Below are 17,544 nucleotides of genomic sequence, written 5' to 3' on the forward strand. Positions count from 1 at the left end.
GGCACAATGATGTGCTGAAACAGGAGAACAGAGCACCGGGCCGCAGTCCAACGCAGAGACTTTCAGCCAGGACAGGCCTGGGCAGGGGTGGCGGGGCGGGGCCAGGAAGGGCCCCGCCCGGCAGCTAGGTGTTCACCAGTTAAGTTCAAGGGTTTTCCCCACCTCCTAACTCTGCAATCAACAGGGGACACTAAGGTTCAAAAAACTATGCCCGTGCCTCCACGGGAGAGCTGTCCCGGTGTGTGCACGTCCGGTTCTCTCTCGTGCGCGCACTCTCTCTCTCTCTCTCTCTCTCTCTCTCTCTCTCTCTCTCTCTCACACACACACACACACACACACACACACACACACACACACCAGATGGGAACAGAAGATTCGGCTTAGAAGTAAAGAAGACAGGTAGGTACACGTGCTTATGAAGGTGGGCACATCGGTGAGGACCTGCCCAACTCCTGACAGTGCTGCCTCCCCCACACCCGTGGGGCACGGGACCAAGAGCCTCGGTGTCGCCCCACCCTGCTGGCTATCCTGCCCCTGAGCTGGGTTTGGCCTTCCTCTGACTTCAGCCTCTCCACCGCCTCCACAGCAGAGTGCCTCCTGCCACTGGCCTGGGCAGAGGTGAGAACCCCACACCACGGGGCCTGGTGTCCCCTGTGGGTGGAGCCCAGCCTGTCCTGACCTGCAGACTCTGGCGTGGGGCATGGGGTGGCACCGCCAGGTGGGGTCAAGGTGCCCCTTCACCCAAAGGATCACAACCACACTTGTGCTTGTAAGTCCCTCTCCGGACTCTCCCCGCACCCCAAGCTTTTAATTACAATGAAATCATTGAAGTTCCTTGAAAGAACTTACTGGAATTCTATGTTACTCTAAGGAACGCTGGTCCCCGACAAGGCTTTCACCCACGGGCTTCTCTTCGGGTAGGCCCGGGGTGCTGATGAAACACACTCCCCTGCTTTCCTGCACCTGCTGACTGTGGCCCCTCTGGGCTAACGGGACCCCCTGTCTGCACAGGCTACTGCCTGTCCCTATGCTGGGGCGGGACAAGAGACCCTTTCAAACCAAGCACATCACAGGTAGGCCAGATGCACAGGTCAGGTCACTGGAAACTGAGCAGCGGTGGGTCCTGGGATAGGCGGGTGGCAAAGGTGCTTCCCAGACATGTGGCAGGAGCCAGACTCTCCGAGGACATCATGGCTGTTGACGTTGATCTCAGATCCTCAGATGGCATCTTAGCACGCAGCAGGCAGAAGTCTCTGAGAACCCCTGACTCCTGTCCCCCATCTTTGGAGCCCAGAACTTAAAGCTGAGGATCTTGACCCAGAGGAGCTGGGGACAGGAGGCTCCAGGCAGAGGCTTTTAGAAAAGGGGGGCAGAAGCAAGACCCCTCCCCAACTGTGCTTGGGCCTTACAGGCGCCTGGCACCCCAGCCTATCCTTCCATCCCTGGCCTGGGCCCTATGGGTGCTCGTGGTAGGGGTCTGATGCCAGCATCAGGCCCAGGGCACGCAGGTAGCTTTCGGCTTGTAGCTCCCTGGGGCAGAGGCCCTGCTGCTGGGCACCCGAACAGGGGCTGCCAGGCCCATGGATGAAGAGTCAGGGATTCCAGCGGGACTAGCTGTGCTTGCCTGGCCCCAAGCAGGAGATAGAGAGAAGGGCCACGACCTTCCTTAAACAAGGGGCCTTTCCTGCCTTCCTGATGCTGAGCTGTTTCTGGAGTGTGAAGGGGCCTCACGCACAGGCTCTGCCCCAAAGAGCAAGGAGCTGCAGGAGGGGTGACTGTGGAGCCGGGGCCCGGCTGTGCTTTGGGCTTGACAGAAGGAGTGTGAGCAGAGCCAGGGAGGGAGACCTAGGCTCCTGACAGGCCAGCTGCTCCCTGAGCAGGCAGATCAGCCCCCAGCTCCGTGCGGCAGTGACAGCACTGCCCGCGCCCCCACTCCCACCCACCCCGGCTGAGGTCAAATGCCGTTACCTGGCAGGTAGATATCAGCCGGCAGGCGGGGCTGGCTGCGGCTGCAGGGCTCAGGGCTGCCGTCCTGCAGGACGTTCTCGATGGATGGCACTCGGCTCCCTGCAGAGGAGGGGGCAGGTCAGAGGTTTATAGGCGAAGGTGGCCACTGTCCCTCTTCTGGTCAGGATCCCCGGGAGCCTCTTTCCTCCCTGAGGGCTCTACAGCCACTGTGAGTCCAGTCCCAGCCCAAGGCTCTGCTATGACTCCCTCCTCTGCCCTCTAGGCCTGAGAGGCAAACGTTTGCTTTTCTTTACTTCCCTTCTCTCTCAACTCTACCTCAGGGCTTTTGTTTTGACTTTTATTATAAAATCATTATGTACCCCTTTAAAAACAAACAAGAAGGAACAGTGATAGATTTAACATCTCTGGCTTACCCGTACCTTTCCCGCTGGCCCCATGCCCCACAGCGGGGAGCGAGCGGGCCTGCGTGTGGCCACCCTCCCTCTCAACAGCAGCTCCCGGTGCTGCCCAGGGAGCTCTCGAGGGGGAGGGCCCCTCCACAGACGAGGGGCCTGGGCCCTGTGATGGGCACAGAAGAGAGCCACCTGGTCGGGCACATGCTCTGCACAGGCAGGAAGGAGCGGAGGTCGAGAGAGGGTGAGGCCCACCCAGGAGCCCAGCCTGGGAGGCGGAAGTGATGACACCCCTGATGGGCCCCCTGCCCCAGGCGCCAACACTCACACCCAAACCCAAGGCCCCAGGCCCAGAAACCCACAGGCGGGCCCCACACACGGTGGGTGGGGAGTCACGCTGGGGAGAGACGTGGGTCACCCAGTGCAGTGCCGGCTGGGAACCTCCTGGCAAGGAGGGGGGGTCACAGCAACTGAGCAGCTGCAGCTTATTTTGGGGTCTTCACCATGTTGTAGGCCTGGGAGCCAGCCAGCTTGCCAGGGCCACTTCCGGGCTCTGTCACCTCCACATTAAACGGCCTGGGGCCTCCAACCACCCCAACCTGGAGCCTCTGTTTCCTCACCTGTCCAACAGTAGGGAGGAATGACCGAGACAAAGGAGTGGCAGCATCTCCCAGCTGGTAGAGGGAGGCTTGGGAAGCACCTGGTCACATCCTGCAGCCACTGGGAGGTCAGCTGGGGGTCATCCCCCCACGAGGAGCCCAGGGCCCATCGGTGGCGGCTGGGACTCAAGTCCCAGCAGGCCGCTGTAGGCTACACTCTCCACGGGACACGGGGGCACACAGAGAAGCGGCCCGGCTGAGCTGTGCACCCGCACTGGGGACCCTGGGCCTCTCCAGGTGGCACCTGAGGACCCCGTACAGGACAAGCAGGAAGAGCTGACCGTGTGCAGACACCCAGGCAGGAAAGAAGATGACTGCCACTGGGAAATGCCGGCTGGGCACGGAGGGAAAAAGAGAAGTGGCCGGAGGCTGTCCCCTGGGAGAGCCAGCAGAGAGGAGCCCGTGACTCCCAGCGGGGGAGCCGGCACACGCTCTCCACACACCTCGACCTCCCGGCAGCGAGGCCCTGAACACGCTCCTCAAAATGGAGGGCTTACCTTGCTTTAGTGCCGACGCCTCGTCCACGTCCTCCGTCACAAAGCTCTAGGAAACGAGGACAAAGTGTGTCCGCAGCTCTGCTGCCGCCACCGGGGGACGGGGCTGCGGGCGGTCGGGGGACAGCAGGGCGAGCTGACGCCCGGCCCCCCTTAAACAGGACCCACCCCACAGATGGGGAAACCAGCTGAGCTCACCACGTGAGCAGGGGTGGAGGCGGCCCAGGGCAGGCTTTGCCACAGGTCTGGGAGGCCAACAGACCGGCAGTGGGGACAGGGTGACAGATGGGTCTCGGTGAGGCGGGGAGGGGGCCTCACCTCGGGGGAGCTGCTTAGCGCCAGCCCCGCCCCACTCAGTGGGGGAGGGGCGTCCGAGTCCTGGGAGAGCTTCTCTTCATCCTCCTCGTGGATGGGAGACGACGGAGACCGCAGGGTGCTGGCAAAAGAGAAGACGGGGGTAAAGGACAAGTGGCTGATAAACACCAACCCACTAAAGCCAACGTCACCCGTGGGTGAGGCCGGGGGCTGCCACACAGACGCCCCCAGGGGAGGCGGGTGCAGACGCAGAACGCCCGCAGGCCCAGCGGCTGGAGAGAGACTGGCGCGGTGCGAGCTCGCGCAGGCCTGCACGGGCTCCGTATCTCTGGGAGGAGAGGGCGTCGTAATGGTCCACCCCTGGAGCAGGGGTGCGGGGCGTGGGTGAGCAGCAGGAGAGAGCCCCACGCTTCTCTATCTGTGGAGTGGTCCTGTCACACGTGCAAGTCGTGGGGGCGGTGGCCAGTTTTACAGAACTTCTGCCTAAACTTTTCTTAAAAAAGAAGAGCACCCATGCGTGGAGACACTTAACACAGAAGGCTGGTCGCCCGCATCTCACACACGTCCTGGTAAACCGTGACCGGACCCTCTGCTTGGTGGGCGTAACAAGGGCAACGTCGTGAGCGAGGTTTGGCGGGGCCCGGGTCTGGCTGCCACTGGTGCTCAAACTCACACAGCAGGACGTGCCCATGTGACAAGACCCCAGAAAGTCCCGGAACCCTGCCACTCGTGGGGCTCCCTCCTACATCCTGTGGTTTGTTGCTCCCGTGTGGCCTGGGACGGGGAAGGATGCACCCCCACCAGTGCATCTTTTCTGCTGCTTTGCTGTCTCGTCTGTCGTAACCAGCCTTAGCCATAAACCTGATCTGCTACTGGCTCTTGGTTCCGGGGGTCATTCTGGTGAATTCCCCAACAGAGCGCTGTAAAACTCAAGTGTCTGCACTTCTTCCCGGACACCACAGACCCCCCGCCACCTGCCACAGAGCACCTGGCTGGGTTCCCATATGCCAACCCCCAAGGGGAGCCTAGCGCCAGCCTCACCTGTCGGGGGATTTGCTCCTCGGCTTGCCCTTCTGGTGGCTGCTTTCCGGGATTCGATCGATCCCAGCAAGGGGACAACCGGCCTGGGACAGGCCATCTGAGACGCCTGAGTAGGTGATCTCTTCGTAAAGGGGGGCTGAAGGGACGGCCGGGGAGATGGCCCGAAGGCCGTTGAGCGCCTCAAGCAGGGAGATGGGCTCATAGCCGGGTGGGATGCTGTCAGAGCTCTGTGGGGACAAGAGCAGGTGAGGGACAGGCTGGCCAGGCTCCCTGCCCACTGCCCTGGGCCACAAAGCCCCAGACACTGGCCTTGTGCCCCAGGGATGCTCTACTCCCCAGAACCTGCCTTCTGACCATCTCCTGTCCACTCCACCTTCCAGAGACCTATATCCCCCTCCCTCAGAGGGACGCCAAGAACACCAGAGCAGCCTAAGACACCCTCTGAGGGCCCCCTTAGTCATCAGCTGCAGCCCTGGACACCCAAATGGCCCGCTCGGTGCCCGTGACGAAGGAAGAGAGGGCGCCTAGCAGAGCCTCCCCACCCCTGGTCTCGGCCAGCCCCTACCTGGCTTTCTGTTCCTGCCTGGCACATGTGGAGAGTGAGGGGTCAGAGAGAGAGAGGAGGGCTCAGGAGCGGGTGTAGAGCAAAGCCATGCCAAAGGCGGGAGAGCCCAGTGGAGCCGCGTGTGTTCTAGACCAGGGAGGGCCTGGCCCCGCAAGGAGCTCTGCCCAACACAGGCATCTGGCCCAACTCGAGATCCTCAGTGGGCCTGAAGCAAGCGTCCACAGGGGCTGATGCGTGTTCCAGGTGGTTCTAACGGGCAGCCCTGGTTCAGAACCAGTCTCCTCCAGTGCTGGGAGAGGAGCACATCAACAGACTGAGACTTGCTTTAGGGTTAAAGGTGGGGAGATGCCCAGGTGCTGGGAAATGTCAGGCCCCCAGGCCACACTAGACAAGGTGAAGGGCAAACGCCCAGCTGCGCGCCCCATGTGAAGCCCCGCCCACCTGACCGCTCCCCAGAAGGAAGGGAGGGAGAGCCGCCTTTCAGGGCAGCGGCGGATCAACCCTGGAGACCAAGGGAAGGCAGAAAGGCTGGGGTGGGGGCTCCCTGCCCTCAGCACACAGCCTCCTGAGTCCCCTGGTCACCTGGGCCTGTGGTGCCCTGCATTTGCTCCCAACCTGAACCTCCTCACCCTCCAAATGGGAAAAACCTCTACCTCCATCCCTGGGATGGCCCTCCAGGGATTTCCACCTCTCTAAGTTCTGCCAAGGGGCCACAGGCGTCAGTGAAGGCTCCAGGCAGAGGCCGCCCGCCTGCTCCCTGAGATGCAGGGAAAATGCAAGAAAACCAAGTCCTCGGCCCAAAGAGCTCACATCCAGGGGGAGAGGCAGAGGATGCAGGACAACAGGCAAGCGCGAGGAAGACTGTTTGCAAAACTAGCAGCAACGTGAGTTCCACCTCCGACATCATTCCACTGCCAGCAAGAAAAAAAAGGGAAACGAGGCCACTGGGGACCACGGGCAGAAGCAGAGCTGGCGAGAAGGGGCAGCCTGAGGCGGGCGCCGTTGCCGCCTGGCAGCGGGGATCCGAGACACTGGCTTTTTGCCGACAGACCTTGAGCTTTGCTTGTTCCACAAAACTCCCTTCCTGGGCAGGGACGCCGGGACTGGGGAGAGTGGATTTGACAGATTAAATTAACCAAACACATTAGCCTGGGGTGAAAATGACTTCCCATACTTGTCATTGGTTTAATCATTAGGGTGCGGGGCAAAGATGTAGCCATAGGGCCAAATACACTTACTGTTTCCCTTTTAGGTTTCTTGCTGGCCAGTGAGGCGGGGTGCGCCTTTGATTTTTTAAAGGGACACTGTCAAGATAAAAATCATACGTTTTACGACTGCCACCCCCCGAACGGCGCTGGAGCTGGCTGGCTGGGGTCTCTCAGCTTTGCCGGCCTCCAGGTGAGCCGTGAGCCTGTGCCTGGCAAACCGCACCTGCACATGAAGTTCGGGGACCTGACCAAGTGCAGATTCTGCCCCAGGGGCCTGGGCCTGGACATCTATGCAACTCCCAGGAGGCCATGCCACTGGTGGAGCCCATCCCTGTCCCACTGCCCACCCGTGGTCTGGGTCACCCCAAGAAGCCGGTCCTGGCCAGCACAGGCAGGAGAGTGGCCAGGCACTCCCCACAAGTGGGCCCGGCTAGGCACAGGGAAGGGACAGGCTCCTGCACGTTTTTGAGGCTCTGTATAAACTTATTACCAACGTCCAACTCCTCGAGGAAGCTGGGGAGAAAAATTGGTCCCAAATCACCCCCACTCATTGATAACATTAACAGACCCACTGAAGAAAATTTGGCTTCTCTGTGGCGTTTCGTGGAAACTGCTTAGACGGGACACGTGGCAGAGAACAAGAACCCACGTACCCTACCTTAACCCTCTGGAGGGGAAGGCACTGGCCCTCCGGGGCAGGTGAAGCTTACAACCCAAGCCTCAGTGTGCCCTGTACTTATCCTTGGGATAAGAGGGGCAAACATGGAAGGTCAGGCCTGATGCTCAGACGCCAGGGCAGAGCCTGGAGTGGCACAGACAAGCAACAAAAAACCCGCCATCCACCCCTGGGTGTCCGTCCCTCCAAAACAGTGACTCCTCCATCAGGAACCAATCACACCTCAGCGCTGCTCCTCTCTCTACCGGAAGTATACTGCTGGAAGAAGTATGTGATGTTCCTCTAGCCCAACATGAAATTTGCTGGAGGGCTGTTCCGGGAGGAGTAAGCCCTGGTGCCAACAGGGGCCCAGCAGGCAAAACACATAGTGTCACTGGCCCGGGATGAGTGGGGGTGATGGGACCCCACCTTAGGGCGGCCTTGTGTCTGCTCCAGCTGTGAGACCACAGGTTCATATTTTGAAAGAGAAGCCAGAAATCTGAGTCTTAAGGAAAATTTCCAGACTTTCTTTTTTTTTATGTTTATTTATTTTTGAGAGGGAGAGAGAGAGAGTCCCCACACACGCACAAGGTGGGGAGGGGCAGAGAGGAGAGAAAGAATCCCAAGCAGGCTCCGTACATCAGCGCAGAGCCTGACATAGGGCTCAAACTCACAAACCACGAGACCATGATCTGCGTCAAGTTCAAGAGTCAGACACTTAACCGACTGCGTCACCCAGGAGCCCCTACAGACTTTTAAACATTGGCGCAAGGGGCTCCTGGGTGGCTCAGTTGGCTGAACACCTGACTCTTGGTTTTGGCTCAGGTCACGATCCCAGGGTCGTGGGATCAAATCCCGTGGTGGGCTGCATGCTGAGCGTGGAGCCTGCTTAAGATTCTGTCTCCCCGCTGTCCCTCCTCCCACTCACGCTCTCTCTCCCTCTAAAACAAAAAGAATTTAAATAAACAAACTCTGGCCCAATATTCAGAAACACCATATGGGCCAAACATTACGCCCACCGGCCCAATGCAGGAACCCATCTCGTGGGTGTGCAAACCACAGGGTTTGGGTCTTTGTCCCATGTAGACAGTTGGCAGGGCCTCTAAGAATCAATGAATCCCAACAACCTCAGCCAAGAGCCAAGAAAATAGACCCACTGGCTGACAACTGCTGTGGCCGTCTGGGACCCAGGAGCTCAAGACCTCCGCCTGCCCCCTGGCCTGCTCCTGGCCCCTTTCTGCCCTGCCTGCCCTGCCAGCCTCCCCTTCCCACCCTATCCCTGTCTCCGATGTGCCTCTCTGCCCATGTCTCAATACCTACCTTCCTGCCCTCATTCCTGTCTCTCTTTATCTCTCCTGGTGTCTCTCTCCGTGTCTCTGTGATTCTGTGTCTCTGCTCATCTCTCTGCCTATCTTTCTGTGTCTCTACATCTCTCCCTGCCTTCTGCCTATCTCTTGAGCCAGACAGCCATCTCTCTCCCCAAAGCCTGACTCCGAATCCCCTCATCTGCCAGCACAAGCTTTACCTTATGGTTTCCCGGAAGCAAGGTGGACACCTGCCAATGTGCCCTCCTGTGTGTCCAGGCCGGACACCCCTTTTCAGGGGCAGAGAACACGTGGCGGACATGTTGCAGCCGTCCTCTGGACGACACCTCACTTCCCAGGACCCACAGAGTGGCCCGTGGCTGGTAGAATGATAGTGACAGACGCTCCAAGGTTACCTGCCATCGGTGTCCCTTGCTCTTGGCAAACAACAACACGCCCCGGAGCCGGGGCTCACTGGGCCCGGCCTGGATCACCCTGGTCAACCTCACCACCACTTGTGGGGGCCATGCCTGGCCCGCCAGGCAGATGAGGGCAGAGGCTCAGAGAGGCGGAAGACACAGAGGGAGGCAGGGAGTCTGGCCCCGCCCTTCCTTCCAGCCACACTTTCAGAGTCCCTGACCAGCAAGGCCCCACTGGGAACCTGAAGCCACTGACACAAAGGTAAGCCCTGAGGGCATCTGGACACCTGAGGGTCTCTGCAAGTGGTCAGGGGCTTCCTGCAGACCCCCTCCTGACTCTGCTGCACACCCCTCAACAAAGAAGAAAGAGGCACTTACGGAATGCTCATCGTGGTCCATGCTCTGGGCCAGAACAGGGCTGAAGGAGACCGGAGACAGGGCTCCTGGCTTCTTCCTCACCGCCCGGATCTGCAGGAGGGCCCGGAAAGCTATGGCAGAGGGAAGGGCGCCCATCAGGTAAGGGGCAGCCAGTTCCAGCACCACCGCGGCTCCCCAGGCTCCGGGGATGCTGGCCACCCACCCTACAGTGGTCCTGGGTCAAGCCACGTTTCCGAATCCGAAGCAAAATAGAGTCATAATGAAACAGCCCAGAAGGGAGCTTTCTCCCCCGGGTCCTGCACTGTCCCCAGCTCAGGCAGAGCTGCTAGGGCAGCAGGCAGGGCATGGCAGCCTCTCACATGCCAAACCCCACTATGCACTCAACGGTGAGCGTGGCTGGGTCACACCTGGTGACCAGCTAAAAGCCGAGTGGGCCCGGACACTGGCCAGTGTCTTCCTGGAAGTTATACCAAGGGCAGGCAGGCAGACGTATGTACGTGAACGTCGCCGACGGCACCTTCTCTATCCCGGGAAACGAGAAGCAGCAGAGAGTTGGGAATAAGTTAGGAGGCAGACTATTGATGGTATAACGTCAGGCCCACTAACAAGAGTGTAACGTTTACGAGAAGTGCGCACACACAACACACAGTCACAAACTGCATCAGCACTCGCTGCAACAAGACCAGAGACAACCACATCCTCAGTGTGAGCAGCAGTCACCCCAGGTTGCGGGCCCCAGAGACGAGGGTCCTGGTCCAGCTCGTCCGGCCCAAGTGCTACATACATCTGCCAGGGACCCTCGCTCTAGGCTGTCTAGACCCTGGGCCTCCAGATCATATGCACCCCACACCCCTGAAAATGCCCAGGGGGCGAGGCACGTGGGGGAGGTCGGGGCTCAGACAGCAAAGGCTACCGGCCCTCCATGCTACAACTGCCCCAGCACAGGCTGGGGGCCCCGCCGCCTGCCCCTCCAGGGCCAGCACACGGCCCCCCTGCAGACTCCCCTCCCAACCCCCAACACCTCATCAGGGCTGGGCTCCGGACCCCACACACCCCACGGCCTCATCCTCTACCTCCACATGCTCAGCCTGCCCTGTGGTCCGTGCACACACCTGTCTATCTCAGGGGACAACCAGTGGAGACCCACCCCTGCCCCTTACTAGCTGTGACCTTGCACACGTTTCCTCTGAGCCCCGGAGAGTGATGATAAGACAATCATGGCAGTTCTGGTCACACAGCTGCATTCTGGCTCGGGAGCGCGGGGTGAAGCAGGAGTACCCCCTCCCCCGCCCCCAGCCCCAAGGACGCTGTGACCAGCACACCCAGGTGTGAAACGGCAGGAAGGCTTTCTCCAAAAAGCCAACATGTACCTACTCAATGACGACACCTGCAGCTCCGGTGAGCGGGCTCTCTCCTCACCCACACCCTGGTCCCTCCCTGCCGGGACCCACCCACCAGCCTGATGCTCATTTTGATCCGTGGGATTTTCTGCCCTGAGAATGTCTAAATTCCTCCAGTGGAAGACAAACACCATTCAGAATCACACTCCATGCGGTAACTTTGAGAAAATGTCTGAAGTGCTCCAGGAAACCAATCCCTCAATCACCTTCCACCTAGCTCACTTTCCACCTCACCGGGATGGTTTTTTAAATCAAAATATTTTCCATGTAACATTTAAAGATTTGAGGGGCACCGGGGGTGGCTCAGTCGGTGAAGTGTCCGACTCTTGATTTGGACTCAGGTCACGATCTCACAGTTTGCTGGGCTCTGTGCTGACATCGCGGAGCCTGCTTGGGATTCTCTCTCTCTTGCTCTGACTGCCCCGCCCCCCTGCACACGCATGCTCTCCCAAAACAAATGAAATAAAAGTATTTTTAAAAATAAATAAAGATTTGATTCACTGGTCGATTTCTGCCCAGCTGCAATTTCATTGCAAGAACCTCCTTGGCGCACCCTCCCCGGCCGTTAACTCCCCGAGTCTAATTTTCTGAGGAGGGGAGCCACGCAGGTGCGAGCGGGGTCGCCGTGGCTACTAACCACCCGCGCCACCTCCACGTCCCATTCGCCGTGCCCTGGGCGGGAGGCCCCACTCACGCAGCCGGCAGATGGGGCAGTTGCTGGCCTGGTAGCGCAGCGTGTCAGCGCACGAGTTGCACAGGCACAGGTGCCGGCAGGGCAGGATCAGCGTGTCCCGCAGGTCCGACAGGCACACCACACACTCGTTGCTGTTGTCGCTGTTCTCCTCGTCCGATGGCTGCAGGGACACGAAGGGCCCCGGGGTCAGTGGGCTCCCACGGGCCAGAGGAAGGGGCCGGGGCGGGGAGGGGGGCGGGCAGGCGTTTCCGTCCCTGGCCGTCCCCCCGGCCGTCCCCCGCTTCCCCTGGGGGCTGCTGTGGCAGAGGGGAGCCCAAGAGAGCAGAAGAAGGTCACCCCGGAGCAGGACTCCCTCAGGACACGTGGCCCAGAGCCGCACTCCCAGGGCACCAAGCTCAGTCCCAGCCTGTGCGCGGCCCAGCACAGAGGAGAGCCTGGGACTCCCACCCACAACACACATACCAAACCCCGAAAGTTCTGGTCTCCTTCTATTCCTCAGAACCAAAAAGAAAACGTGGAAAGGACCCAACGCTACGGAGCAAGTCTTGCACAGGGTACCCACTTACTGGTTTAAAGCAGAAAAGGACTGACATGCCCAACCCGCCTAATCGAAATGAGTGTCTGGATCAAAAGCCGGCAACACTGCACAACAGCAAGCTGTGGCCCCACCACCCGTTTCCATAAATAAAGTTTTACTGGAAGTATACAGCCTTGCCCCCTGGTTTCCAGACGGCTACGGCTACTTGCGCGCTACACGGAAAATCAGGGCACTGAACGGACACGACAAACACGGTACGGCCAGTACAGTTAAAATATATACTTCTGGGCCCTTAACAGAGTCGGCCAGCCTCCAGTGTTAGCATGTGAGACACACACAAGGCACTCACTTGAGGCTAAGGGCCTGATCAAGCACCAAGCTGCCCTGACTTCCAGCTTCTAGTGGGTTCCAGATCACAGAAGCTGGGGTGCAAGACTTCCAGACATTTTTAAGAGATGGCACTTTCACTTGTGCCTTTAAAACGATGACAAAGGCACAGGTTGATTCTCTGCTACCCTTCCCTGGCTGTGCCGGACCACGGCCCTGTCAGACACACGTTTCAGTTACAAGTGTGCAGGCGCTCGTGGCTGGGAGGTGAGCTGGCTGGCGGAGGGTAGCACAGGGTCCCACAGCCCCAGGCTATCTCTGCTAACCTGACGGGTGGCCACCCAATGATGTTAACAAGCCAGTGAATTTGCTGGAAAAAGGACAAAATATCCCATAGATCCTGTTCACTTACTGATTTATTATTATTTTTAAGTAATCTCTACGCCCAACATGGGGCTCCAACCCACAACCTCCAGATCAAGAGTCACACGCTGTACTGGCTGAGCCAGCCAGGCACCCGTCTCTGTTAAAAAGGTAAGGAAAAATGGAGCCTGGGGTCCCAGGGCCTCCAGGAGAAGGCACACAGGGGACTAGCTCATCCACCACCAGCCCACGGGCCCTGGCCAGGACTGGGAGATCCAGGCAAGTCCCTCCAGGAACCTGCTCCTATATGGGTAGAAGGCAAGCTAGGGAGGGAGGTCCATCTGAAGTCTGGCGGGTGTCACTACAAGCACATACCTTTGTCTCCTGGTTGTTCTTGTTCTCGATGCCATAGATCTCCTGCAGCAGGTAGCTGACCCGGTCCACCTGGAGAGCAGAGAGGTAGCCGGGCACTTGCCCGCCCCCACTCAAGGGCTCCTCTGTACCCACCTGGCCCAACACCACTTCCCGGGGGCCGGACCTGGTTCCCAGGGCAGTCGTGGTTTGAAATTCTGTCCACCCGCACCTCAGGGAATGGGCCCCATGCCAGGGGAAGGGCAGAGAATCTGCTATCTGCCCAGCCCAACCAGTAGCATGGGCAATAGGACGGGAGGCCCAGTGGTTCTGCCCCCTGGGGGGCATGGTGCCAACCTCTATATGGGCCAGGCAACCATACCCTCTGCCCACCTTACCATCCCCCTCCCCAGAGACAAACTACTTTGAACCCACCAGTCACGAGCTGCACAAGAGTGACCAGTCAGCCCTTACACTGACCAAGTTCAGAAGCGGCCTGAGCTGCTGTGTTTCCCACACGGGTCTATGGACCACAAACACGCCCTGTGCAGCTAGACGAGACTCGGGGCTAGGAGTCAATGCTGGGACACGGGCACATGCACACACCCGAGGAGGCAGATCCAGACTTCCCAGGGCCCGGATGATGACCCTGGAGAGTATAAGAGCATGTGTGTGTGTGTGTGTGTGTGTGTGTGTGTGTGTGTGTGTGTCTTTTGAATGAAAAGGGATCTTGATGTTTCTTCTACCAGACTTACAATTTGCTTCTGCTTTAAAGGTTTCACAGAGAAGCTACCGTCGACGTGCTACAGGGGAGAAAGACGCAGAGATCAACTCAGTCAAGTGGGTACCACTTAGCACTCTGCTTGGCAAGCTGCAGGCCGTTCCCCAGCCGTTCCACACCCACAGCTGAAGGACGGAGCCCAGCCATTGTCTCCAAATGTGGCCCTCTGACTGGGCCTCGAAACTACCTAGAGGACCACCTCCTGGGTCCACCCTGACGCAAGTAACCCACTTTCTCTGGGTAGTTCTCTCAAGCACATTCAGGTTTACGACCATTGGCTGGAGTTCTTAGAGCCTCCCAATAGCAAGAAGCAGCACCTGGATGGCAAGAACTAAGACAACCGAGTTCTAACCCCGAAAGGGCACGGCCCAGCCAGGAAGATAAAGCATGCACACGCACACGAGACGAGGCATGCACACGTACACAGGAAAGCCCCAAGTCTAAACACGCCAAGAACTAAAGAGGATAGATGTGTTTGGTGGTATCTGGGGAGGCACACCACTGGGAGATGGAGGAGGTTAATTAAGGGACAAGACCTGAGATCTTGCAACAACACCAGTTGCCCCTCCGAGTCAACGGAGACCAACACTAGGCATTTTCAGGATGACGGACTCCAAAAATAAAGCAGTTTCTCATTGGGCTCTAGACTGGAAAGGCCAACGGCACGTTTGCCATTGACGGCCCCTAACTCCGCCAGAGCAACGCACAGGAAACACCGTCCCTTCTGACAAGGCCGGGCTTGGGGAGCGTAGCCGGTGAGGGAGAGGCCCAACCTCTGCCCTGGGCGCTCTGTGTCACCAGCCCCTGGGGCTGGGCAGGGGGAGGCAGGGGGGCACAAGACAGATGATTTAAAAAGGGGCCTCAGGCCCAGCTGCACTAATCCCTAGGGTGTCTGGAAAAACCCAGATCACAGGGAGGAGTTGGGCACTGCCCTTAATGCTCTCAAGGATGCAGACACACACCGGGCTGAGAAGGCTGGGGGTCAGCAGATGCCCACGTGCGGCACAAAGCCCAGAAACAGCAGCCTGAGCCTGCTTTCCTCATGGGGTCCCTGATCCTCGTCCACCCAGGCCACAGGCCGGTGCTGAAAACACTTTACAATCTCAAAGTGCAGGCCAATGTTCTGGGGATGTGGGGCTGTCAGCCATGGCCTTCTCCAACAGGGACTCACCCCACTACCTCCAGCAAGGGTCTCGGTGAGCAGGGATCTGCTCCCAACACAGCCACACACGTGCTTGCTGCGTGAACACACACACAACTGCTGGCCCCCATGAATAGCAGTGACACCCATGACATCCTAACACGGAGACAATGGGGAGGCTGACAATCCCCACCACCACAGCCAACACACCCACCGCACCCTAAGTACTGTGGCCATGACACACGAACAGCAGGAGAGACTGGGAACTCAGGTCCGCACAGACGAATGAACATCTAAGTTCAAATACACATCAGGCCGAAGGTAGCATTAAGTGAGTCCTTGGACGTAAATGGCCTCTTATATGTGAGGCATCCCCAACTCAGGGACCCCAGGAGGGCCTAGATGTGACCCAAGGACACAACAAACAATGGGCCCAGTTCTGTCCTCACAGACACTAGAAGTTAGTACAACAAATATCTGCCCCAGAAGTCTGAAAGGCCACAGTGGGATGTGAGGTCAACCCAGCTCCATGGGACCAGGGTGACACAGCCACCTGGAGGGACGGCACAGCAGGCATGCAAGGACCAGGCCAGGCTAACAGGTTCCCATGGCCCTGGTGGGAAAGGCGGGGGTCCTGGGTGGTGACAACCCTGGTGACCCCTCCACATCCCAGAGAGAAGCTGGTCTGTGAGCAGAGTCCTCCACGGGGGTGTCTGCGCCCCTACGCTGGCAGGTTACAGGGGGTTCTACAGGAGATGCCCCCTCACCACACACCAGACACCCTTTGAAAACCCTCCCGCAGGGGATGCTGCTTCAAAGCCCAGCCTCCTGGAGCCCAGAATATGTGGAGAGCCTCCCACCTGCCCTGAACGTCAGGGCACTAAGCCCATTTGGCCAAGGCCCAGACCCCAAGTTCAAACTTCTAGTTTCAAAACAGCACCCCTCTGCCCAGCGCTCCCAAGTCACAGTCAGAGTTAAGGGGCAGGGTGGCACTCACCTTTTCAAAGGCAGCCAAGAGCACGTGGGCGTGGCCGGTCACCTCCACAACTGCCCGGGGGAGAGAGGAACGGGTGGTCAGAGCTGTCCTCAGTCCCTCCTCTGCCCCCCACCCTGAACTTCTTCCTAGCTGGTGCTTTCCCAGGCTCTCTGCCGGAGACCCCAAAACCTAGGGAGGACCGTCCTCATCTTGCCTTCCTCTGCCTGGGGGCCCACTGCTCCCTCTGGCCACATCTCCACGGCTGGCTCTGCACGGAGGGACATTTCCGCAGGGCCGAGGAGCTGTGGGACTCGGCCGGCAGGGCTCCCGCACTGGGGGCTGGGGGGCTGCAGCCCACAGCAGTGGCAAGCCCGGCAGGAGGACACAAGGCCGGTCAGCCAATGAGCGTGGCCGCCCCGCTCTCTGGTCTTCCATCAACCCGCTGGGGGCGGACACAAAATCTGAGGCCTGTCTAGCGGCTGCTACCACAGTGGAAGCCAGGCAGCCGGCAATTCCTGAGTCGGGAGAAGGAGCTGAAGGGAGGGCCCCACAGCCCAGGAGGGGCCCGACAGACGGACAGCTTGGGGCTTGAACCCTACGGCCTTAAAAGTGCTAAGTGGGCTGAGCCAACATCTTTCATCACGTCTGGAATCAACTCCTCCGGCTGACTGAGGAGAGAAGCGTCCACGGCCTGGAAGGGGGATGCACGAGGAAAGGCCGCTCACCATCTCCTTCGTCTACCACGGCCTGGATGACCACTGGAAACACGCCCCGGTCCAGGTCAAAGTTCAACTGAGGAGAAAATGAAGAGAGAACAGTCAGACCGAGCTGGAGGGAGGAGGCACGGTGAGCAGGATGGCGTCACGGCAGAGCTCGTGCAGACAGACAAAATGGCGAGGGAAGACAGACGTCAGGCTGCACTTTTCCCCCTTCGGCGAAATATGTAAAAATGACATGGCAAACACGTGTAACTCACTGGCATTAAGTACATTTGTAAGGCCACGTTCACCACCTCCACCATCCATTTCCAGAACACTCTTCATGTCCCCGCAGGAACCCTGTCCCCATCACCACCCGCTCCCCAGCCCTCCCCACCTGCTAAGCCCCACTGTGTCCATAGATACGTCCGGTCTGGGCATCGATTTTTTCTGTCTGGCCTCCCTCAGTGAGCACCATGTTTTCAAGGTTCACCCATGCCACACGCGTGCCAGTGCTCCCTCCCTAAGGCTGAGTGACGCTCCCACCACACGGCCAGACCACACTCGACCACTCCCAGCTAAGGGACACCTGGGCTGTTCCCCTTTGGCTGCCACCAGCACCGAAGGACAGCATCTATCTGAGCCGTTTTCTGTTCTCCTGGGTGGGCACCAGAGGAGAAGGGAGCAGCGACACCGTGGCAGGCGGATGAGCTCAAGGAGAAACCCACTCTCACTTTTCCTTCTCCTCCGTGGCTCCCAGCTGCCCCCTGGCCAAAGACCGCTCTCCTCCCCACATGTGTCTCCCTGGGCATAGTCCACATCGGCTCACCAGAGGGGCCACAGGACAGACGTGACCACTGAGGTCACCCGAAGCAGG

At 59.1% G+C, this 17,544-nt stretch overlaps 1 protein-coding gene across 4 annotated transcripts in view; it reads right to left on the reverse strand.

Moving 5' to 3' along the window:
- Nucleotides 1-17,544, reverse strand: part of MGRN1 (mahogunin ring finger 1) — a 55,648-nt gene that overhangs the window by 3,703 nt on the left and 34,401 nt on the right. For 2 of the 4 annotated variants that reach the window (XM_058710735.1, XM_058710737.1), the window contains exons 6-16: nucleotides 16,695-16,761; nucleotides 15,991-16,040; nucleotides 13,827-13,874; nucleotides 13,096-13,164; nucleotides 11,493-11,652; nucleotides 9,399-9,508; nucleotides 6,673-6,738; nucleotides 4,870-5,096; nucleotides 3,832-3,949; nucleotides 3,517-3,562; nucleotides 1,969-2,067 (exon numbers count right to left, since the gene is read on the reverse strand). In XM_058710735.1, the coding sequence (XP_058566718.1) occupies nucleotides 1,969-2,067; nucleotides 3,517-3,562; nucleotides 3,832-3,949; nucleotides 4,870-5,096; nucleotides 6,673-6,738; nucleotides 9,399-9,508; nucleotides 11,493-11,652; nucleotides 13,096-13,164; nucleotides 13,827-13,874; nucleotides 15,991-16,040; nucleotides 16,695-16,761 (1,060 nt within the window). The remainder of the gene's footprint in view (nucleotides 1-1,968; nucleotides 2,068-3,516; nucleotides 3,563-3,831; nucleotides 3,950-4,869; nucleotides 5,097-6,672; nucleotides 6,739-9,398; nucleotides 9,509-11,492; nucleotides 11,653-13,095; nucleotides 13,165-13,826; nucleotides 13,875-15,990; nucleotides 16,041-16,694; nucleotides 16,762-17,544) is intronic. The other 2 variants (XM_058710736.1, XM_058710738.1) reach the window with 1 other exon arrangement.

This window comes from Neofelis nebulosa, chromosome 18 (genome assembly GCF_028018385.1).
Source record: "Neofelis nebulosa isolate mNeoNeb1 chromosome 18, mNeoNeb1.pri, whole genome shotgun sequence".
Lineage (NCBI taxonomy): Eukaryota > Metazoa > Chordata > Mammalia > Carnivora > Felidae > Neofelis > Neofelis nebulosa.